This window comes from Lemur catta, chromosome 9 (genome assembly GCF_020740605.2).
Source record: "Lemur catta isolate mLemCat1 chromosome 9, mLemCat1.pri, whole genome shotgun sequence".
NCBI lineage: Eukaryota > Metazoa > Chordata > Mammalia > Primates > Lemuridae > Lemur > Lemur catta.
In genome coordinates this window covers 99,091,329-99,115,960 of record NC_059136.1, presented here as the reverse complement: position 1 = coordinate 99,115,960, position 24,632 = coordinate 99,091,329, and the positions used below count along the sequence as shown (strand labels likewise).

Genomic DNA, 24,632 nt, shown 5'->3' with positions numbered 1-24,632 from the left:
TACGTATTAGGCCACCTATAGGGGGCTCCTCACTAAGCAATCTCAGCCAGTCCATCCTTCCAGGTATTATAAACTGCTCCACAAACTTAGAACATTTTTGTTTGCACAGTCTGTGAAAACTAACATTATATATAATGCCAAGAGACATGGAACCTTTAGTTCTTTTTTTTCTTAAGCATTTAAAAAAATAATATTTGAAGTAATGCTTAATAATATTTAGATAACAGTTTTAACATCTAGATGAAAATTAGAATCTTCTAACACCATCACTCTAATTAGTGCATAAAGAGGAAACAATGTCAAGAGTTCCCTGGTCACATTGAGCCTTGACCCACTTACAGCCGATGCCAACTTAAACATTAACATTATTCTGTGTTCTAGTGCTACGGAGAAATTGCAGCAGTGAAGCTAAAATAATGATATCAGTATTAAGTGAAAAAGCCCAAATTTTATTCAAATATGAGTCTCATATATATAAGAAAAAATTCTAAAAAATCTTAAAATATGTGTCATTTTAAACCAGCATAAGTTGGCTCAACATGACATTAAAGCAATATAAGAAAGCATAAACTTTTTATAAACATGAAGGTCAAACAATGAGCAAAGTCCTTTAATAGGCATGTTCATTCTATTCAAAAATATTTGCAAGTAACTGATAAATTACAAACACTTAAATGGTGCTTCACACTAAAATAATTGGCTAAATGAATGAACTAGAGCTTGTTTTTATTTTTGTCACTTACTGTTTCATTATAGTCACAGTTTTGTCCCATTTTCCCATTCTTGAATGAATTGTTTGAATGAATTCAAAGTTCTGTCACACTTTTATCCCTTTCTTTCTTCTCCCCACCCCATTTTTAAAATATATTTTCACTAGCATTCTTCATCTCAGTGATTCCTTTCTCACTTCTTATAGAATCCCATTAATAAAGGAGTTAACAAGTACAATTTTAGTGTCAATAGCATGGATTTCTTCTCTTGGTATTCTATAAAAGTCTTTTTGATCTTTTAGGAAAAACAAATGTCTTTCAGATGAACAGGATTTGTGACATAGAAATTGAAAACATAGAAGAAAATTAAAAAAAAGAACAATTCTGAATGTTGCACTCTTTTCAGGACACGTTATCATGTTCCTCGTGGCCAACATCTCCAGGCTTGAGGTGGGAAAAGCGGTGGTGTGATCTCAGACTCATCCCTCTGCTTCACTCTCGCTTCTCTCAGTATGTGCCTGGGACGGATCTGAGCCGGTGAGTCCATGTTCCTAAGCTCTGACTTTTTGTTGATTGCCGAAGAGACCTTTTAACACAGTCCAGTCTGCCTTCTGGTTGTAGCCCATTCCAGTTCTGTTGCAACAGCTCTCTCATCACAAGCATCCTCCTGTAGCCCTTCTGTAACCACACTGGCCCTCCCCTGCCCACCTTCTCCACCAGCCCCCTGATCTCTACAACTACCAATCCATTCTTCATATGTATTATTTTGTCATTTCAAGAACAGTGAATGGAGGCCTACACTCTGTAACCTTATAGAATTCAATTCTTTGTTGATGCATAATAGAGGTATATAGTTTTAGGGTACATGTAATAATTTAATACATCCATATGATTTGTAAAGATCAAATCAATATACCTGGGATATCCATCACCTAAAATATTTGGTTTTTCTTTATGCTAGAACCATTAGAATTCTTCTTTTCTAGCTATTTAGAAATATATAATAAATTATGGTAAACTATAGGTGTCCTACTGATGTATCTAACATTAGATCTTCTACCCATAAATCAGCTTCTCTTCATCTCCCCTATCTCCAACCCTTCCCAGCCTCTGGTGGTGACTAACAATCTATACCCTCTATCTTTCTGAGATCAACTTTTTTAGCACTCACATGTGATTGAGAACATGTAATAATTGTTTTCCTGAGCCTGGCTTATTTCACTTAACATTATGATGTCCAGTTCCATCTGTGTTTCTGCAAATAAGAGGATGTCATTCTTTTTTAAGGCTAATATTCCATTGTGTGTATATACCACATTTTCTTTATTCATTCAGCCATTGATGGGCACTCAGGTTGATTCCTTGTTTAGGCTGGTGTGAATAGTGCTACAATAAACATGGGAGTGCCGATGTCTTTTTGACACATTGCTTTCCATTCTTTTGGGTATATATATTCAGTAGTAAAAATTCTGGATCTTATGGTAATTCTAGTTGTAGCTTTTTGAGGAATCATCACACTGTTCTCCACAGTGGTTGTACTTTTACGTTCCCACCAACAACGGTGTATGAGGGTTCCCCTTTCTCCACATTCTCACCAGTATCTGTTATTGCTTGTCTTTTTGATAAAAGCCATTTTAAATGGTGTGAGATGATATCTCACTGTAGCTTTTATTTGCATTTCCATGATGATTAGCAATGTCATCATTTTTTCATATATTTATTGGCCATTTGTATCTTTTTTGAGAAATGTCTGTTCAAATCTTTTGCCCATTTTTAATTGCATTATTTGAGTTTTTCCTATAATTTAATTATTAATCCCTTATTTGGGCTTTTCCTATTAATTATTAATCCCTTATTAATTATTAATTCCTTGTCAGATGGGGAGTTTGCAAATATTTGGTCTCATGCTTTCAGTTGTCTCTTACCTTTATTGATTAGTTCCTTTACTATGCAGAACGTTTTTAGTTTGATGTAATTCCACATAATTATTGTTGCTTCGGTTGCCTGTGCTGTTGAGATCTTATACCAGCAATCTTCCCAGACCCTTGTCCTGGGGTATTTCTCTGATTTTTCTTTTTTCTGGTATTTTCATAATTCATAACTCTTAGATTGAAGTCTTTAATTCATTTTGAGTTGATTTTTATGTGTGGTGAGAGAGCTCTAGTTTCATTATTCTGCTTATGGTTGACTGCCCTTTTCTTATTTTGTTCTTGGCCCCCTTGTTAATGATGAGCTGGCAGTAAATGCACAGACTCATTTCTGGGTTCTCTATTCTGTTCCATTGGTCCATGTGTCTGTTTTTTTAGTCAGCATAATTCTCTGAAGATTTTTCCAAGTAGTTTTATTTTTCAATTGTTCATTTCTTTTTTTTCTGAGTGGTATTCCATGGTAGAGATGTGCTACATTTGAAAAACTTCATCCTTTAAAGGACATCTGGGTTGTTTCTAGTTTTTGACTATTTTAAATAAAAATGCTATGAATATTTGTATATAGATTTTTGTGGGAATATACAGTTTGATTTCTTTGATAAAATACTTGATCACAATGATTGGGTTTACAGTAATGGCATGCTTAGTCTTTTAAGAAGCAGCTAAATTGTTTTCTACAGTGATTGTACAATCTTACGTTCCCACCGGTTTGTAAGAGTGACCCAGTTTCTTTATGTTCCTGCCAGTGTCTAGTGTTGTTGATATCTTTTATTTTATCATTGTAATAGGTATGCATATCAGTATACATATGTATACCTCCTTTGGTGAAGTGTCATTTTATATCTTTTACCGATTTTGAAATTGATTTTTTTTTTTTTGCAGTACAGACTTGAAAGTTCGATGTACATATTGTTTTAAAAAGTCCTTTTTCTCAATACATTAGCTTTTATGTTCTGTTTTCTTTATCTCCTTACTTTTTCTAATAACTAGATATTTTTATTATTTAATATTTCCTCTGTTAGATTGTTACATATACATTTTTATTATTGTTTTAGTTAATGCCTAAACATTGTAATATTTATGTATGACTTACAAGATTTTAACACATTTTATTAATTTTGCCTCTTTCAGAAAATGTTATAAATTTAGAACACTTTAATTCCTTTTTCATTTTCTTATAGTTAGGTATATTTTCATATAATTTTAATGATATGTATATTTTATATGTTTCAAAATATTATACTATTATTTTCACATAACTGTTTATTCAAGTGTATCCTACCTTTAATCTTTCTCTTTATGCCTTCTTTTTGGTTTTGTTTTTCTTCTACCATAAGAACTCTCTTAATATTCCTATTAATGCTATTTTTTAAAAAAATGTACACATTGGTTTTCTTTTTGTTTTGTTTTTACTTTTTTAAAATGCAGTTACATTATGGTAAGGCATTTAGCTAAGGCAATTTCCAAGAAAAAGGAAATGTTTGGATGATTCCAGAGGACTCCTTACATTTTTATTTTTATGGTACTTCACCACATCAGTAACTTTCACCAGCAGTATTAATTACACTCAATTAAATATTACAGTAATAAACAGTTGCAAACATGGCGCTATTCAGAATGGATTTCACAGATAACTCAAATTCAGGAGCTAAAGTATTGTTCACTTATTCACTTAATCAATATGGACTTAATGTCTGTAAGTGGGAGGAATAGTGTTTGGTTCTTTCCCTGAGGAAGCTCACAGGCTAGAGTGGTGGTAGATTCAGTGGAGGGGAGAAAAAAGAGGATAAATAAATGGCTCATGATGAAAAATATATATATATATATATATTTAGCTCAAAACTTAGGATATGATTTCTTGGTTGCTTTTTGCCAAAGCTCATAATATTAACTTCAGTGATTAACTTCAATGATACCTGTCATATTTAATTGTGACCAAGTTGTGTTACTGTCACATATTATACTATTGTATAGATATGAATAAAAACATTATAATTGTTTTTTTTATTTTTAAAGATTTAGAGAGTACAAGTGTAGTTTTGTTACATGGATATATTGCCTAGTGGTGAATTCTGGGATTCTAGTGTAACCATCACCTGATTAGTGTCTATAATACCCATGAGATAAATCCTTACCCAATAGCTGCCTTCCCACCCCTCTACCCTTGTAAGTCTCCAGTGTCTATCATTCCACTTTCTGTGGCCATGTGTACACATTATTTAGCTCCTGCTTATAAGTAAGAACATCCAGTATTTGACTTTCTGTTTCACTTATTTTTTCTTATTTCACTTAAGATAATGGCCTCCAGTTCCATTCATGTTACTGCAAAAGACATGATTTCATTCTTATTTATAACTGGATAGTTTCCATTGTGTATATACATCACATTTTCCTTTTTAAATCATCTGTTGATGGACACTTAGGTTGATTCTATATCTTTACTATTGGGAATAGTGCTGCAATAAGCATGAATGCAGGTCTCTTTTTGATATAATGATGTCTTTCCCTTTGGGTAGAAACCCAGTAGTGGGATTGCTAGATCAAATAGTTCTATTTTTACCTCTTTGAAAAATCTCCATACTATTTTCCATAGAGATTGTATTAATTTACATTCTCACCAACAGTGTTTAAGTATTCTATTTTATCTGCTTCCTCACCAAACTCTATTTTTCTTTTCCTTTTTCCTGATGACCATCCTGACCGGTATAAGATGGTATCTCATAGTGGTTTTAATTTGTATTTCTCTGATGGTTAGTGATGGTGAGCATTTTTTCACATTTGTTGGCTATTTGTATGTCTTCTTTTGAAAAATGTCTGTTCATGTCCTTTGCCCACTTTTTAAATGAGGTTATTTGTTTCATTTTCTTGTTGAGTCATTTGAGTTCCTTCTAGATTCTGGATTATTAGTCCTTTGATACATAATTTGTGAATATTTTCTCCCATTCTGCAGGGAGAAAGTATTTACTCTGTTGATTGTTTATTTTGCTGTGCAGAAGCTTTGTGGTTTAAGCCCCATTTATCTATTTTTTTGTTGTTGCATTTACGTTTGAAGTCTTAGTCATAAATTGTTTGCCTAGGACAATGTCTAGAAGAGTTTTTTCTAGGTTTTCTTCTAGAATTTTTATAGTTTCAGGTCTTATGTTTAAGTCTTTAATCCATCTTGAGTTAAATTTTTTAAGTGGTGAGGGATCTGGGTCCAGTTTCATTCTCTCGCTCATGGCATATGGCTATGGCACTGTGTACTTGTGTCAGCAGATTGTGTATTTTGTGCAGTTCAACCTTCAGGCCAGTGGGTGTTTCTTATGGGTAAGGTCTGGCTGGGGCAGAAGCAGATGGGTGTATGCTTGATCTTTGTTTTCCAGAAAAAACTGCCTGCTGCTTTAAGCAGTGGGTGGTCTGTGGAATGTGCAGTGGCCTGAATTCCCTGCTCAACCCCTGCAGGCGGAGGGAAGCCGGGCAGGGCTGAGCCGCTAAGCCTGCCCTTGCCTATTCCAACAGCAGGCACCGGCCCTGGCTCTGGCGGCGGTGGGGTGAGCCGAGGTCCTGATGAAATGTGCCGAGGTCGCTATAGTGAGGGGCAGGGGCGGCTGCCCCAGCGCTACAGCCCAGACAGGCAGGAACATGATTTGCTTCCCTCTCGTGCCCCTGTCCTGGCACTTGGGACACTGGGGGGAACAGACCCTGCTGCCTGTCTCCAAGCTGCAGTTTGAGTGCCGTGACAGACACCTTCCCAGTGCAGAATCCTCCTGCCCCAAGCCCAGCTCTGCAGCTCTGCTGCCCCCACTGCAGGAACGCAGCTGCTCCGTGTGGGGGCGGGGAGAGGCCCCACGTTTAGTGGCCCCCCTGCTGGCCGGACACACTGCCAGTGGGCTGAAGCCATGCTCAGCCCTAGAATGGCGGCCCTCCGCGACCTCTGGGAGCAGCTACAGCTGCGTTTGCAGCAGTGGAAAGACGGGGCAGGAGAAGGCCGCTCCGCCGCGCCAGTCCGCGACCTGTGGGTGGGGGAAGCCACAGCCTCCGTGCAGAGCTGAGCACAGCGCGCACGTCTCCCCTGGAAGCACCACAGTCACTCTCCGCCCTCAAGCTGGGAGCTTTGGGGCCCAGGAAAGCAGGTGTCTGGTGTCCTTCGTCCCAGGGGGTGCCCCCTTGGTGCGCTGCGCTCTCCCTTCCCTTAGCACGCCCGGCCGGCTAGACCACCAGAGCCCCTGCCACTCCCCTGGGTCTGGCTGGCCCTGTGTGGCTGCCGCGGTCCAAGTGGGTACAGGGATATCTGCAGGGGCTCTGGTGATGTAGAGACACAAGGGCTGAAGTTCCCTGGGCAGGACACAGTCCACCAATGGCTATACCCAAAGTATGGCACCTGGCAGGGCGGCTGGAGCCCAGGGCGAGGGCCAGCGACTCTGCTACGACCTGACAGTCTGGTGTAACGCCCTTCAGAAGTCCTGAGAATCGCCTCCCACAGCAGTGTTTGGGCTCCACGGGCAGAGGAGCTCTCTGACAGTGCTGACACTGCCCTGCCGCAGGGGCAGGGCAGCTAGAACACGCCCACCTGCCGTCTAGACGAAATACCCTGTCCCACAGGTTCCCCTTCAGTGTCTGCCAGCCTCTTGCACCTCTTCCCCTGAACTCTCTGCTAGACTCCAGCACTCTCCCCTCCTTCTGTTTGTCAGGATTATTCACCTGTAACTTTGGTTCTTCATTCTGAGGAGAACTGGCATTCTGTGTCTGTAGTCAGCCCTCTTGAGTCCTCACCTTCACAATATTTTTCAGTGATAAGAAAGTCTACGTTTATCATATTGTAATAATGCTGATTCAGCCATAAATATCTGCTTTACGTTCTGAACCGTGTTGTAATTCCATATTACTGCAGTGTCAAGAGTGTTAGACTAGGAGACAGAGGTTATGGGAACTTTGGGTGGTCTTGTAATCTCTTCAAGTTTTATTTTCTTTATGGGCAAAGTGAGTATATGAAAATATATGTGTTTCAGTGTGTATATTAGACACATATATGTTCTGTATTTGAGTTTTAGAAATGTAGCACTTATCTCTATACTCTCAGTGTATACATAGTTTATGTATACATAGTTTACATAGTTTATGGCTCAAAATGATCAATAAATATTTATTAAATGAGTTTTAATGAGAAAGAATTCTATTTCATAGTTGGTTCTTTTGGTAGAAGTATCATCTACTTCATTCTTCTTAAACGCTATGAAAATCAGTACCATTGAAATGAAGCCTATTGATGTGTACTTAAAAAAATCCCAAATGACAATAGGATCCCTAGTTTCTTCCCAGAGTGCACCCCCTATTATTCTGAGATGAGGACGGTTGAGCTGGTGAGAGATGGGGTACCGTGGATGAAGGTCGGTGCTCGGGAGAACTGTGCTTTCAGTAATGCAAGGATCCTGCAAACGGGTGTGTAGCGAGAGCCACACATGAAGATGTCTCATAATAAACACTCAATTCATGGCTGCTCATTGAAGGATGGGGCTTTTAGGAATGTATATTTTAGGGGAAGTGAGGAGGAAGCAGAATCGGGGAATTATGAAGCAGAAAAGAAGTAAATAGGCAGAAAAAGAAAAAAAGTAACTATGATGCTATAATCTCAAGTTATTCCAAACAGAGTTTTAAGGAGAAGAAAGTTGTTGATCATAGCAGCAATAGAAGAGAAATACTGAAAGGACTGAGGAAGAGTGATTAATTTTCTCGTGACTTTGGGGAGAATAACTGTAGGAGCAAATTGGATAGAAAAATAGTTTGTTATAAGAAGGATATTGACAGTAATGAAAGGGACTCATGCATGACGATATGCTATTCATAAAATGTGATGAGGGAAAATGAGATGTAAAATTCAGACATATGTGGTCATGGTTACCACTCGAGGAGAAGGAGTAGATAGCAAAGGTGCTAGGAATGAGAAGCAGCGCTCGGCTCTGATGTGGCTTACTCTTGCAGTTGCATCATTCTCATGCTACACGTGGTCCTGCACAAGTGGACACAGAGACTGAACTGATGGACTTTGTTCCATTTTCACAAATTGGCCCGGAGGTCCACAAGGACTGTGCTCTATGTAAATCAGAAACACTCAACTAAATAGCATCAAGATCCTATGTGATTTCATCTACTGCATGAGTCATGCAAGTGTCCCCTTGTCTAGCACAGTCCTCACAGGTGCTTGGCATCCTCACCTACTCGTGTGTGACTGTGGTGTGGGGTTAAGGAAGAAAGTACCATAACACCTGTAAGATGTTTAACTCTTTCTGAAAAAGCTCATGCCTCTTTTGAACAACTCTAGACTGACTTTTGCACAGTTATTTCAACCTAGGGAAAGTTATCTTGCCAAAGAGTCCCTATTTGTTTCATTTCTCTTTTATGACACATTTATTCAATGACACAAGTCTATACTTAATGTTAATTTTAATTTTTTCTATAGCCAGAGAGGAAACAGTATTCCAGGGAGCTTAAGTATATCTGGAAAATTGAAAAAAATTAATAAAGAATAACCCTTGAAGGAGCATATTCCAGTGGGCTTTAGGCACAGATGAAAAACTTCTAATTGTTAAAATGATAGAACATGCATTTCTAAAATCCATACATTTTAATAAAAAATAAGTTAAAGACATACAAAAAGGTGCTTCTACCAGCTGAACACGAGATACTGAAGAGTTGGAAGGCAACGTTACATGCTCAGAATGACCTAGAGAGAGGCAGGTTCAGGATTCAGGAGTGGAAGAACAGAGAAACTATGCAAGAGCTGTTATCCAGGAAGAGAGGAATAAGTGACAGTTGTGTAGGTATGATAATCTGCAATATGTAAGGCTAACTGACCAACACGAGGGCAGACAGAACGTCAACAAGAGCAACTACAAATTCTGGGTTCCCAGAGACCAATATTGGAACTTCTTTCCACAATTTATAACTTTTGCCAGGGAATCCTAAGAGGAAAAGGCTATAATTTAATTAAATTACAATTATTCAGGGCTGGGAATTAGTAAATTAGGAATAGCTAGAGGTCAAAGTGACAGGAAATTCTAAGGTGGAAAAAAAACCCCACATAATTTGTATGAATGAACAGGAAGCCCAGTCTAGGGAGAAATGCAGATATATCCTGAGTAGATTTATGGACTAGGATAATTGGAAAGGTTAAAAAAGATCAGAAAGAATAAGTTAATTCAGTGATGATAGAAAGGAAAAAGTTATAAAGAACAGAAATCTCAGAATTCATGTCTGACATTGGAGCTGTCCTGAATAATACCAAATCTCAAGTTAGCAAAAGCAGGGGATTGCTAAAGTAAAGTGGAAATGGATTTCCTTTTTGTTTTTGTTTTTCAGTGACAGGTTAAAGACTCTGAGCACTGTACTTGTACCAGGAATGACAGAAGGTAGCACACATGGCTTTTCCTTCAAGGAGCTTGAAGGAAGCTTAGTAAGAACAGTGTGTAGCAAGTATACAAAAATATTTAATACAAGGGAGAAGGAGCACTGCAGTATAGGAACCAGGAAGTCTGGGGGCACACAGGTGGGAGAGACTCATTTTAAATACATGTGTTATAGAAAATATGGACTAGGTGGCATCTGAGTTAACTTCTTAAAATTTGAATTGGGTTTTGACAGGTAGAAATAGCACAACCAGCATTTTAAACAGATTTTTAGGTGTTAAGAAGCCCAGTTCATAGTCTTCAAAACACAACCTGAAGTTTACGGGATAGGTGCCGCCTTCTTTATTTTACAGATAGAGAAACTTCAGGTCAGGGAGTTTCATGGTGTTAAACGACTTACAGTAACCTCCCAGGTGGTGAAGCTGGACAGAAGGGCATGTTAGATGAAGGGACACAGGGGAGACAGACACAAGTCACATCGAAGCACAGGGGTCATTTGGGGAATGAGTTATCTGGTTATTAGAGAATAATTTATCTTATTGGGGGTAGATTATCTGGTTTCAAATCATGAGATATGATGGATGAATTTAAGGTTTGTAAAATAAGTAACAAAAATGGTTTAAAAAAGCTCCTGATGTATCTAAATGGTTTGGGTTTCGTGCCTGAAAAATGAAATTGATGATGAGACAGTGAGCCAAGGTGGTACACCCGGCAGCAACGGCCCCGGCCTGTGGCATGCACTCGAACTCAGCGAGAAACAGAGTGAAACGCTGAAATCACTAACTGAGGGACCTCTTCTTATTTCTTCCTTATTTCAGCAACACCCCCCCTTAATTGATAATCAGATCACATAAATGGCATCTTCTCAATACCCTCTGAGGCAGTGTTCTGCCCTGCATACACATGGCCACCCTGTGGACAGATTCTTTCCCTTGTCCAGTTTGTGTATTGCAGTACCTTTCTCACATCTCTTTTTTCCATTTTCTTAAACACCAGAAAGAGATATGTCTAAAATATAAATACAAAGCTTTTATTCCAGTGCTTACATATTTCCATTGGCTCTCATCGGCACTCAGGATTAGGTAGATGTGTTGTATTACAGCATGATTCGTAAAGCGCGTCCCGATTCTGCCTTGCATGATCATAACTTCACAACCTGCCACTTCTGCACATCCATGTGCAACATGCCACACGACCCGCATAGCTCTTAATGTGCCATGCTTCACATACCTCTAATATTTGTTTTTGGATTAATTATCTCCTGTCTAATATCTGTGCTTTCTCCGCCTCCCCCAACTAAGTTATTTTACTGCTTCGGTCCAACACGCTGGAGTAATTTTGAGTCTATCCTCTCCCTCATAATTCATTTTAAAAAAGCATATATTGAATCACATGCTTCCTAATGCCTTTAAAAATCCCTTATGGAACTAATGGCTCCATTTTAACACTCACTATCACATGTTTATTTCAGTCTCATGTCACCTCATATGTGACCAGTTGTATCATACTCTCCTCGCTGGCCCAGCAGGACCACCCATGCCACACAGATCTAACCATGGGAGTCTTCAGTGTCAAGTGCAACAGTGGCTCCCTGCAGACTTCAGCCTCCCTGGGTGACATCCAAAGCTCACCTCACTCTGAGCCTGTCTGCTTTTCCATGGTGATCCCTTAGAACTCTGCCTCATGAATGCGGCATTCCAGCCACTCCAAACCTATACATTTTAGTCTCTGCAATTTTTGTTCTCTCTCTGCCTGCCTTCTCCTCGTCACCCCTCACAAATCTACCATCTTCCTGTGTGCTTTCATGTGATATAATATCAACAATGAATCGTAACATGAATTATTAACTATATCATTTAGAACTATATGCATATTTATGGGTGTGAATGTTAGATTGAAAATAATTTATGAATTTTTATAGTGAGCAGTACATTTTTCATATAAGAAAGACTAATTGTCTATTTTAAATGAATAAACCGACTTCGAAATTCAGAAACATTTGAAAATAATTTTTACTTACCGAGTGCAATGATTAAGAATCCTTAGAAAACTAAAAAAAATATTTTGTGGAGAGTTAAAAAAAATCAACCTGATCTTAAATCTCCACATTATCTAACTATTTAGTTATGTAACTGTTTTGTTAGTGCATATATATATATATATATATATTTACCTTAGACTCATAATTTTGTCTGAGTATTTTTAAAACTACTATAAACATTATTAAAGTTTAATGTGTTACCATACTAAATTAATGGGTAATGGAGTCTCTTGATTTCATAAAGTGTATCATTAAATAAGATGAAACAAAGAAGTTTGACTATTGCTGTTTATCTCGAATCAAAGAATTAAAGTTTCTAAACGTTACAAGTAAAAAACAAAAAAGTTCTTTCTAAGGGCTCAAAGAAACAATAAGTCTGTGTGGAGACACTCTCCCTAAACACTGAAATATTGTAATGAAGACTACATGTTCATGAGTTATTCAAAGGAAAGTTATTCGGAGAGCTTCAGCCATATGTGAAAATATTTGGATCCACTGATTACTCAGCAAAATACTTGTTAAATTTGTAAAATATTTTATTCTCATTTTTTAGCAGAAATTTAGGCACAACTAAGTGGACTAATTTGCCAATACTTTCCTTTACTCAGTAGTAGAAGCAGAAACATAATCCAGATAACTGTAATACGTGTGATCTGCCTATTTTGAAAGAGGTCAGATGTAATCAAAGCAACTGTTGAGGTATTCCACTTAGATTCATGAAAGGGCTTCCATCAGTTTTGGAGAGTGGAAACAGAATGTAAAAAGTATTGTGCATTAACATAATAAGCCTAGGTTTATAAAAGATTAGCATTTTAGACTTATTCTATCTAGGGACTGTGTAACATATATGGTTACACAGATTGCAGATTTGATCTAAGTCTATTGACTTTAGTCAGCTAAAAATATCTAGCTGCCACAATTCATTTAAAGCAGAAAGAACAAATATGTTCAAGACATGCTTTAATTTATGGTACATGAAGCAATGGTTATGATAATCAGAGAGCGGAAAGAAATGTGTATTACTAGACTCAAATTATTTCTCATTTTCCACGGATGATTGAGCTTCTGTCTGGATATTTTAAATGTCTTACTCACTGTTACACATAAAAATGAAAGTTAAAAATGTAATGTGAAGTTATAATATTCTTTTCATGCAATAAGTATTTTTTTCTTGTTGCAAATTCAAAAGAACCTTACTTCAAAGAGTTGGACAATAGTATACTTGTAAAATGCGTTTAATGTACTTTTGTAGAGAAAACAAAAAGCATATCTGAGCACTTCCCTATTTTCAGTAGAAAGTGCTGTGTCAAGGATATGAGAAGCAGTTTCTCTAAAGATATTAATAAATTGGATGCACAGATCCTGTTCTGTGTACCCAGCTCGGAGCCAGGAAGGCAGTGACAGAGGCCTAACGGTGAACCTGGGCCAGACATGCGCTGCGGGTTTTCCTTTGTTTGGGGAAGTGAAATCATATCTAGTATCCACAAATACCTTGTTACGAAACTCAGAAGAGCCAGGAAAGGTGCTTATTTGGAGAAAACATATAAATGTATATAATTTACATAGTACTTCAAATATTAAACTTCAGAAGTTTTCTATTGCTTCATAACTGGCTGGTATTGAAATATAGTTTGCGCATTTTCTGAGGTGTTATACCACAGAGTAATTCTAAAGCATGAGGTGTTTGGCTTCCATTCACTTTGGGATTTTGTATATTTCTGTCAATTAAGATTATATCTAAACAGTGTAAGAACTTGACATAGGAAAAAAAAAGTGAATCATTGAAGCTGTAGCAAGCAGCTTTAAATTGCATAGCAATTTTGTCAACAATTTAGGATGGCATAACTTAATTTTCTCTAACCAAAAAGTAAAAAAAAAATCAATAAAAGATCATAGGGATAGTTCAACTGATCATTGCATTAAAAAAAAATGGTGCTACTGAAATTCACAGCATTTTTATAAATTACGACAATGATCATTTAGACCTGGAGAGGAGGTATAAGTCTCTTGTCCCAAACTGTTTTTGAAAAGATGAATGCACTGAGATTGTGGATGAGTAACAACTGACAACTGGCAAGTGCTGACGCTCACGATAGTCAAGTGAGCTTTAATACGGTTTGCCTGTGTTCGTGATCTTTCTAAGTCAGAGAATACATTGATCAAATGTTAGGAGGAGATGATGGTAGCCAAAATAATAAATAAACTATGCATAATTTTATGGCAATCTGGGAAAAGAATGCTTCTATAATTTTTTAGATTCTTTTCAATTTACATAGGACATGTTTTACAAGTCAAAGGTTCTTCACAGTTACCTGAGTCTGAGGATGCTTTCTACTAATTTGAACTTACATTTTATCTGGGTCTATTGTTAGTGTTCCACTTAGAAAAGAAATATTTATAAAGGCAAGTAACCAAATATGAATTTGGAAGCTGACATTTATATTGTTTGAGAGAAGAGCTTTTCAACAGATGCTTTTATAAATTGCAAATAGATAAATGACATGTTGTTTTGATCTGATTTCTTCTGACATTTCTGCAGGCAGAATGCCTTTCAAGTCATTGCTGTGGACGGGGTCTGCAGTGGCATTATCCAGTGCCTCTCTGCTGAAGACTGCATGGACTGGCTACAAGCAATAGCATCTAATATTTCAAATCTCACAAAGCACAATGTAAGTAGTGATTCAAAGGCTACCTGGCCATACAGTTCCTCAGCCTGTATAAAACTCCTGAATATATATTTAACTTTGCATCAACTGTTTGTTATTCTAAGAATGAACTTCTCATCCATCATGAAAACTATTCTGCACGCCTATGAAAGAAAATTACCCTGAGAGCTCTAGCCCAGTTTATCGGTTCAATAATACTCTTATTTGTAGGTTTGCATCTCCAAACATCATAAGCAACTACATTAGATAAGGAAGTCAAAGTAAGTATTTAGTATATAAACACTAAATGTAGTTAAAGTTTTCTGGACTAATACAGTACTAAATTTCAAGAGAGCACATTTATTTACCTTTAGTGATCTTAGAGTTGCAGCTGGGAATGTTGAAAGGAGTAGGAGGCTGGAGGAAGAGAAATAATGTGGAGACTGAGGGTCTTGCACGGAACAGGAACAGTTAGGATGTCACTGTGGGATCCAGTAACTTGCACGTTAGAGCCTGGCCTACATTATTAGGAATGGCTTCTCTCCGTTTGCTCTTTCCACTCCAACCTTTTTTCCTTTCCCCATCCCTCTGTCTCTCCATGGGTACTCTCTTCTCATTATCGTTAGTCTTTAATAATCTAGCCAATCCTCTCTCCTTGTTATTTCTAGGAGAAGTATTGTCTAACAAAATATACAAAATCATTAATCTCACTTCGTTGAGTACTGATGCAGGTACATTAAGGATTCTGTTTTAGAAAAGAATATTTGATATCACACATGCCATTGTCTTAATCCCCTCCTCCTCCCGCAGCTGTCCTGTGCCACATTGGAGCATTAAACAATTCCCAAGGGAAATTCAGAAGTCTAATATTGAAATGGTTCACAGGAATATGTAACTATCTCACCAACTCATGAACAACAAAACTGTTTTTATGTAAATGACTCTTCAGACCCAAGTTTCTTTGCACAGATTTTGCTTTGAAATCTAAGTTAGGATGGTGGCAAATATGCCTTTCCTGAAAATAGGAGGCCTGGCAGCCACTAAAGACACTGATTTGTTTCCAGTTCACGGCTATTTCAAACACTGCCATCATAAGCCCATGCATGTGGTGATGGGATACTCTGAGAGTGGCACTGATCGACTTGTTCAATTTTACCAGGCAATGCCAAATGCCTTCCAAATGGCTGTGCAGTTTGCCCACTCACTCTTAGTAGCTGACATGTCTCTTTCTATAGCTCATTCTCAGTACTTGGTGTCATCTTGCTTTTTTAATTTTTGGTTGTTTGGTATGTGTGAAATTGAGTCTCCAGTGTGAATAAAGACAGATGGAGTTCTTGAGTGGTGGCTGAATAGGTACAAATATACCAAGCCTTACCTAGGAGCATCACCTGATAAGGAGCTGTGACCTGGGTATGGCTGGCTTGGGCAAAAGTCAGCCCCTCACTACCCAGCCCAGTGTTTGGTTGTCTGGTGGTATCATCATGTTAGAGTTGGGGTTGTGCAAGAGGACAATTGTTTTCAGCTTAACAAAAAAAAAAAGAAAGAAAGAAATAAAAAAGATTGCCTTAGGGGTCTTCTTCATAAATTCTTTGCCTAGGCCAATGTCTGTAAGAGTCTTTACTACATTTTCTTCTAGAATTCTAGTAGTTTCACACCTAAGGTTTAAGTCTGTTATCCACCGCGATTTGATTTTTGTGAGAGGTGAAAGCTGTGGGTCCTGTTTCAGTCTTCTACATGTGGCTATCCAGTTTTCCCAGCACCATTTATTGAATAAGGAATCTTTTCCCCAAAGTATGTTTTTGTCTGCTTTGTCAAAGGTTAGATGGCTATATGAGGATGGTTTTATGTTTGGATTTTAGAGCAAACAACCTACAGAATGGGAGAAAATTTTTGCATACTACACATCAGATAAAGGAGTGATAACAAGAATCTATTTAGAACTCAGGAAAATCAGTAAGAAAAAATCAAACAACCCTATCAAAAAGTGGGCAAAGGACATGAATAGAAATTTTTCAAAAGAAGAAATAAGAATGGCTAACAAACATATGAAAAAATGCTCATCTCTATTCATCAGGGAAATGCAAATCAAAACCACAATGAGATATCACTTAACTCCAATGAGAATGGCCTTTATCAAAAAGTCCCAAAACAATACATGTTGGCGTGGATGCGGAGAGACATGAACACTCATACACTGCTGGTGGGACTGTAAAGTAGTGCAACCCCTGTGGAAAGCAATAGGGAGATACCTTAAACAGATTCAAGTAGACCTACTGTTCGATCCAGCAATCCCATTATTGGGCATCTACCCAAAAGAACAAAAGTCATTCTATAAAAAAGACACCTGCACCCGAATGTTTATAGCAGCACAACTCACAATTGCAAAGATGTGGAAACAACCCAAAAGCCCATCAATTCATGAATGGATTAGTAAATTGTGGTATATGTATACTGTGGAGTATTGCTCAGCTATAAGAAATAACGGTGATATGGCATCTCTTTTGTTCTCCTGGAGAAAGTTGGAACCCATTATATTAAGTGAAGTATCCCAAGAATGGATAAACAAGCATCACATGTACTCACCAGCAGATTGGTTTCCCTGATCATCACCTAAGTGCACATTTGGGAATAACACCAATTGGGTATTGGACAGAGATGGGGGGGTGGGGGGAGGGGATGGGTGTATACCTACATGATGAGTGTGATGTGCACTGTCTGGGGAATGGACACACTTGAAGCTCAGACTCAGGGGGATGGGGAGGTATGGGCAATATATATAACCTGAACTTTTGTACCCCCATATTAAGCTGAAATTAAAAAAAAAAGAAAGAAAAAAGAAAAATAGAAAGAAAGAAAAAAAATTCAGTGTTTCTTTGTGGACTGTTGTCTTTCCTTCTTCTGACTTACACAGATCTTTCTTGAGTCAAAAGCAAGAGAAATATACCATGTGGCAGTATTACTGTCTATTTCATTACAGAAATAGAGTGCCTTAAAAGAGTGCCACAGGCCTATATTTATGAGAAAATTATTTTAAAGAAGAACAGAATGTTAAACTTTATTTTATTTTTTTGATGTTCCATAGGGGTTTTACTTTTTATTTTTTTAGTTCAGAATATTATGGGGTTCAAACATTTTGGTTATGTATATTGCCTTTGCACTGCCAAGCTGTAGCTACAAGCATGCCCAACCCCCAGACATCATGCACTGTACCCATTAGATGTGAATTTACCCATCCCCTTCTTCCCTGCTCCCACATGCCTGATACCCTGTGAATGTTACTTCCATATATGCACGTAAGTGTTGACCATTTGGTGCCAATTTAATGATGAGTACATGTGGTGCTTGTTTTTCTATTCTTGTAATATTTCACTTGGAAGAATGGGCTCTGGCTCAATCCAGGATAGTACAAGGGGTATTAGTTCATCATTTTTATGGCTGAGTAGTACTCCATGGTGTGTGTATATATATATATATATATATATATATATATATATATACCACATTTTATTAATCCATTCATGTATTGATGGGCAATTAGGTTGTTTCCATATCTTTGCAATTTTGAATTGTTATGCTTTGAACAGCCGAGCACAGATATATTTTTTATAGAACATCTTTTTGTCCTTTGGGTAAATACCCACTTGTGGAATTGCTGGATCAAATGGTAGTTCTACTTTTAGTTCTTTGAGGTATCTCCATATCACTTTCTATAGAGGTTATACTCGTTTACAGTTCCACCAGCAGTGTAAAAGTGTTCTCATCTCTCTGCATCCACACCAACATTTGTTGTTTTGGGACCTTTTGATAAAAGCCATTCTCACTGAAGTTAACTAATAATTCATTGTGGTTTTGATTTACATTTCCCTGATGAGTAGAGATGTTGAACATTTTTTCATATGTTTGTTGGCGATTAGTCTATCTTCTTTTGAAAACTTTCCGTTCATGTTCTTTGCCTACTTTTTAATGGGGTTATTTGATTTTTTCTTATTAATTTCCATGAGTTCTATGTAGATTCTAGTTATCGGCCCTTTATTGAATGTATGGCATGCGCATATTTTCTCCCAATCTGTAGGTTATCTATTTGCTCTGATGATAGTTTCCTTGGCTGTACAGAAGCTTTTTCAATTTGATCAGATCCCATTTATTTACTTGTGTGGTTGCTGTGATGGCCTTTAGGATCATCTTCATAAATTCTTCCCCTAGGATGATATCTACAAGAGTTTTTCCAACATTTTCTTCTAGAATTCTTACGGTTTCATGCCTTAGGTTTGAGTGTGTTATCAATCATGAGTTGATTTTGGTGAGAGGTGAGAGGTACGGATCCTGTTTCAGTCTTCTGTATGTGGCTATTCAATTTTCCCAGCACCATTTATTGGTTAAAGATTCTTTCCCCCAGTGTATGTTTTTGTCTGCTTTGTCAAACATGAAATAGCTTTATGAGGATGGCTTTACATCTGGGTTCTCAGTTCTGTTATATTGGTCTATGTCTCTGTTCTTGTGTCAGTACCATGCTGATTTGTTTACTGTAGCCTTGTAGTATAGCTTGAAGTCTCATAAATTATGCCTTCCAATTTGTTCTTTTTGCTTAAGCTTGCTTTTGCTATACAGGGTCTTCTCTGGTTACATATGAAGCCTAGAATTATTTTTTCTAGATATGCAAAAAAGGATGCTGGTATTGTAATAGGGATTGAATTGAATCTGTAGATCACTTTGGGTAGTATAGACTTTCAATAATGTTGATTCTGCCAATCCATCAGCATGGTGTGGTTTTCCATCTTTTTACATCCTCTGGTATTTCCTTGCTCAGTGTTTTGTAGTTCTCTCTGTAGAGTTCTTTCACCTCCTTAGTTAAATATATTCTTAGGTATTTTATTTTCCTTGTTGCTATTATGAAAGGTATTGAGTCTTTGATTTGGTTCTCAGTTTGAGTCTTGTTGGTCGATATAAATGCTACTGATTTCTGTACATTGATTTTGTAACCTGAGACTTTTCTGAATTTGTTTATCAATTCCAGTATTCTCTTGGCAGAATCTTTGGGGTTTTATAGATATAAGATTATATCATCAGCAAAGAGCGATAGTTTACCTCCTTCTGCCCCCATTTGGATGCCCGTGATTTCCTTCTTTTGTCTGATTGCTCTGGCTAGGATTTCTGGCACTATGTTTAAGAGAAGTGGTGATAGAAGGCAACCTTGTCTGGTTCCAGTTCTAAGCAGGAATGCTTCTAATTTTTTCCCGTTCAGTATGATGTTGGCTGTGGGTTTGTCATATATGGCTTTTATTATTTTGATGTAAGTTCTATCTATGCCTATTTTGTTAAGTGTTTTTATCATAAAAAATGCTGAATTTTGTCAAATGATTTTTCTGTGTCTATTGAGAGGATCATATAAACTTTGTTTTTACTTTTATTTATGTGGTAAATTACATTTATAGATTTACATATGTTGAACAATCCCTGCATTTCTGGGATGAAGCCCACTTGTTCTTGATGGATTATTTTTTTTGATAAACACCTGAATTCCCTTTGCTAGGATTTTATTGAAAATTTCTGCATCTATATTCATAAGGGATATTGGTCTATTGTTTTCTTTGTTTGTTGTGTCCTTTCCTGCTTTTGGTATCAGGGTGATGTTGACTTTTTAAAACGTATTGAGGAGGATTCCTTCCTTCTCAGTGTTGTGGAATAATTTCTATAGGATAGGCACCAATTCTTCTTTGTGGGTCTGGTAAAATGTGAGTGTGAAACCGTCTGGTCTGGGTCTTTTTTTTTTTAGGAAGGTTTTTTTTATTCCTGCTTCAATTTCAGTACTTGATACTGGTTTGTTCAGGAATTCTATTTTTTCCTGATCAAGCCTAGGGATGCTGTGTGTTTCTGAGAATTTGTCCATTTCCTCCACATTTTCAAGTTTATGTATGTAGAGATTTTTATAGAATTCATAGATGATATTTTGTATTTCCATGGTGTCAGTTGTAATTTCTCCTTTTTCATTCCTGATTGAGCTTATTATAGTCCTTTCTTTTCTGCTTCTGGTTAGTCAGGTGACAGGCATGTTGATTTTGTTCATTTTTTCAAATAACCAACTTTTTGTTTTATTAATCTTCTATGTAGCTTTATTATCATTGATTTCATTTAGTTCTGCTCTGATCTTGGTGATTTCTTCTCTTCTGCTAGGTTTGGGATTGGTTTGCTCATTCTTTTTCAGTTCTTTAAGATGACTCATGAGATTGTTGATTTGTGATATTTCTGTCTTTTTGATGTAGGCATTTATGGCTATAAATTTTCCTCTCAGGACTGCTTTAGCTGTGTCCCACAGGTTTTGATAACTCGTGTCCCATTTTCCCTTTAGTTCAAAGAACATTTTGATTTCCATCTTAATTTCCTCCTTGACCCAATAATTGTTCAGCAGTAGGTTGTTTAATTTAGTTTTCATGATTTTGTGTACACATGAGTATTTTTGCTGGAGTTGATTTCTAAATTTATTCCCCTGTGGTCTGAGAAGGTGTATGATATAGTTTATATTTTTTTCAAATTTGGTGAGACATGTTTTGTGGCCTAGAATATGGTCAATCTTAGAGAATGCCCCATGAGCTGATGAGAAATACGTGTATTCAGTGGTTTTTGGATACAATGTTCTGTAAATTTCTGTCAGGCCCATTTGTTCTAGAGTTGTATTTAAGTCCATTATTTCTTTGTTTATTTTATGTTTGGAGGATCTGTCCCGTTCTGTTAAAAGGATTTTGAAGTCCCAGGCTATTGAGGTGCTGGTGTTTTCATTTTGTTTAGATACAGTAGAATTTGCTTTATGAATCTGGGTGCACTTGAGTTCAGTGCATAATTATTTAGAATTGCTAAGTGTTCTTGTTGAATTGTACCCTTTAACATTATATAATGACAATCTTTGTCTTTTATTACATTTGTTGATTGAAGCCAAAGTTATCTGAAATGAGCTCTTTTCAGATAACTTCAACACCAGCCTTCTTTTGGTTTCCATTTGCATGGAATATTGTTTTAGCACAATAGACACTCACCAGTGTAAAATTATCAAAATGCTAAAGTTCAAAGGCCAGATACCAAGATGGCTCAAAGAGATAAAAACAAAAATAAAAGTCAACTCAACAGGATGAACAGAAATATGCCCTGCTTATCAATTCTTTCAATAAATGTGAATGGCTTGAACTGCCCACTGAAGAGACATAGAGTGGCCAAATGAATAAATATACACAAGCCAGGTATCTGCTATCTTTAAGAAACACATCTAATCCATGGGATTCATTCAGACTCAAGGTGAAGAGATAGAATGTTAAACTTTAAATCAAAAGCTTTTTTTCCTTACCTGGATCCAAATTTGGATCAACCAAAAATCCTAGGAATGGTCCCATGAAAATTGTGTTTCTTCAAAATGTATTTTCAGTTAGAATGTTGTGATCCCGCTGACAAGCATTTGCAAAGTCAATGTTTTAGTTAAAACAAAAAAACGAAAAAAAAAAAAAAAAAACATGAAGATGCCCATGTCTCTCCCCTCTGGAAGCCTAAGGAATCACTAGCAGAATTTTGCTGCTTGTTTTTCATCCTTGCAATAAGTGCTCACCACAACACTTAGGAAGTCAGATAATCCCTCTATACTATGTTGTTTTACTACTGGGAGATCCATGCCTATTATGATAAGGTTGATGTATTAAAAAATATCTATTCCTTCACTTCCCTGGTTTTATCTTCTAATTGCATGCCCTTTTGTTCTTGTAATCAGCTCCCATTCAAAAGTACTAATGATTACAATTTACTCTGATGTGTAAAGTACTACATAAATGTTGAAAAGTTATTAGGCATAACAAAAAATGTAAAAGTCACATTGACTTCAGAGAAGGCACAGTGACTGTATTGAAGACACACCGTTGATATGATTGATTAGTATGAAGAAAGAAATTTGGCAGATTGAGAGTAGGTAGGAAAGTTTTGTTTAGGATAGTCATGTGTTAACTCTAGTTCCTTTATTTTTTTTTTTAATTACAAAGAGATGCTAGAAATAATACCTTTAGAAAGATGTGGAACTTTTTCTTTTTTTGCCAATATTCTGAGGGTGTATAGGCTTGTATAAGACTGACTTGTGTAGTTTATCTGCTATTAATAGGTACAAAAAGGAAATATTGAGAAAAATATATAGAGAAACTCCACTCAAGAGATTATCAGGGATAAAAATAAATTTGAAAATAAATATTAAAAGGCATGCTGTCATTTGCAACAATGTGAATGGGACTGGAGGATATTATGTTAAATGAAATATACCAGGCAAGGAAAGACAAATCTCGTATGTTCTCACTCATATGTGTGAGCTAAGAACAAAATTGAACTAATGGAGATAGACAGTAGAATGAAGGTTGCCAGGGGCTAGGAAGGGTCCTGGGAAGCGGGGATTAAGAGGGGTTGGTTAATTGGTGCATAAATACACTTAGATAGAAGGAATAAAATCTCATGTTCAATAGCACAGTAGGGTGAATACAGTTAACAGTAATTTACTGTATATTTCAAAATAACTTGAAGAGTGGAATTGGAGTGTTCCTAACACAAAAAAATGATAAATGCCTAAGGAGATGGATACCACAATCACCTTTGTTTGAAAATTGACAATTTAAAATTGTATTTTATCATTTTTCACCCATTCTGGGTGGCTCCAGAATGTTTACACTGCACTTAGTAAATGGTACATAGTAGAAAGAGGATTCTTTAGGTATTTGCCTTATAGTTGTGCTTGCACAGATACAAACTCATTTTACTCAAATTGTATGTTTACACATTAGAAAGCAAGAAAGGGCCCATTGTTGTGGGGTGGGTTCCAGTTAATACCTCAACCAGTTCCCATTGTGCATTTGCTATTATATTGGATAAAGTAGACATGAATAGATTCTTAAAAGTAAAATTATAAGAAACAATACTTGCTTCATGTTAGTAATTTTTAATTTCTTTCTGCCATTATTTCACCAGATATATAATCAAGGACAGGTATAGAGTTACTGAATTTTTATTTCCATGATCCCCTCATATTAAATAATTAAAGCCTTTAAACTATGCTAATGTTCTAATGGGGTGAAACTTTCGGAAAATTTGGGAGGGATGAATGTGTTTTGCATGTAGAAGGAAGGTGAATCATCTTGGCCAAGGAGGCAGACTTTGATAGGAGGGTTGAAAGATGGTCCTCGATAATGTTCACTTCCTGGGAGTCACACCCTCTTGTAGGTACTCACTCACTGTAGTGAGCGTGGAGGCAGATGCTTCCCTGGTCAAGACTTCAGAGGAGACTGCAGCTTCAGTTGACTCTTGATTACAGCCTTGTGAAAAACCCACGAATGGAGACCCAGCTAAGCCACATCTGGACTCCTGACTTACAGAAACTAGGAGGCAATAAATGTTTTGCTAAATCACGAAGTGCGGGAGCATTATGTTACACAGCAAGAGAGGACCTGTATTAGTTTCCTAAAGCTACTACAGCATATTACCACAAACCTGGTGGCTTAAAACAGCAGAAGTTCATTTTCTCACTATTCTTTAGCCTGGATATCTGAAATTAAGACGTCAGTAGAACACAACACATTTCCTGTGGACACTCCAGTGGAGAACTCTTGCCTCTTCCAGCTTTCGGGGGCCGTCAACAAGCCCTGGCCTGCAGCTGCTTTTCCCTGTACTAAACAGGGGGGTAGCTCAGAAGCTGTAAGAATGTGATGAGTAGTGTCCGTGAATCTCTTATTGCAGTGCTCAGCTTTTTCCCCTTTACCCCCATTTTTCTGCACTTTCTCAGCAATCTTTCCTTCCAACAACTGTTAATTGATAGACTCATTCATTCACTTCCTGTTAAATTCTTACACCTTCTGAGGTGCCGCCCTGCTTAAGAATAGGAGAAGGTAGCTGCAGACAGAAGGAAACTGTCCATGGCA

The 24,632-nt window shown here is 37.1% G+C and overlaps 1 protein-coding gene across 2 annotated transcripts in view; it reads left to right on the top strand.

Annotated features, from left to right (window-relative positions):
- Nucleotides 1-24,632, top strand: part of SNTG1 (syntrophin gamma 1) — a 599,834-nt gene that overhangs the window by 369,794 nt on the left and 205,408 nt on the right. For both annotated transcript variants that reach the window (XM_045560545.1, XM_045560546.1), the window contains 2 exons: nucleotides 1,117-1,247; nucleotides 14,601-14,730. In XM_045560545.1, the coding sequence (XP_045416501.1) occupies nucleotides 1,117-1,247; nucleotides 14,601-14,730 (261 nt within the window). The remainder of the gene's footprint in view (nucleotides 1-1,116; nucleotides 1,248-14,600; nucleotides 14,731-24,632) is intronic.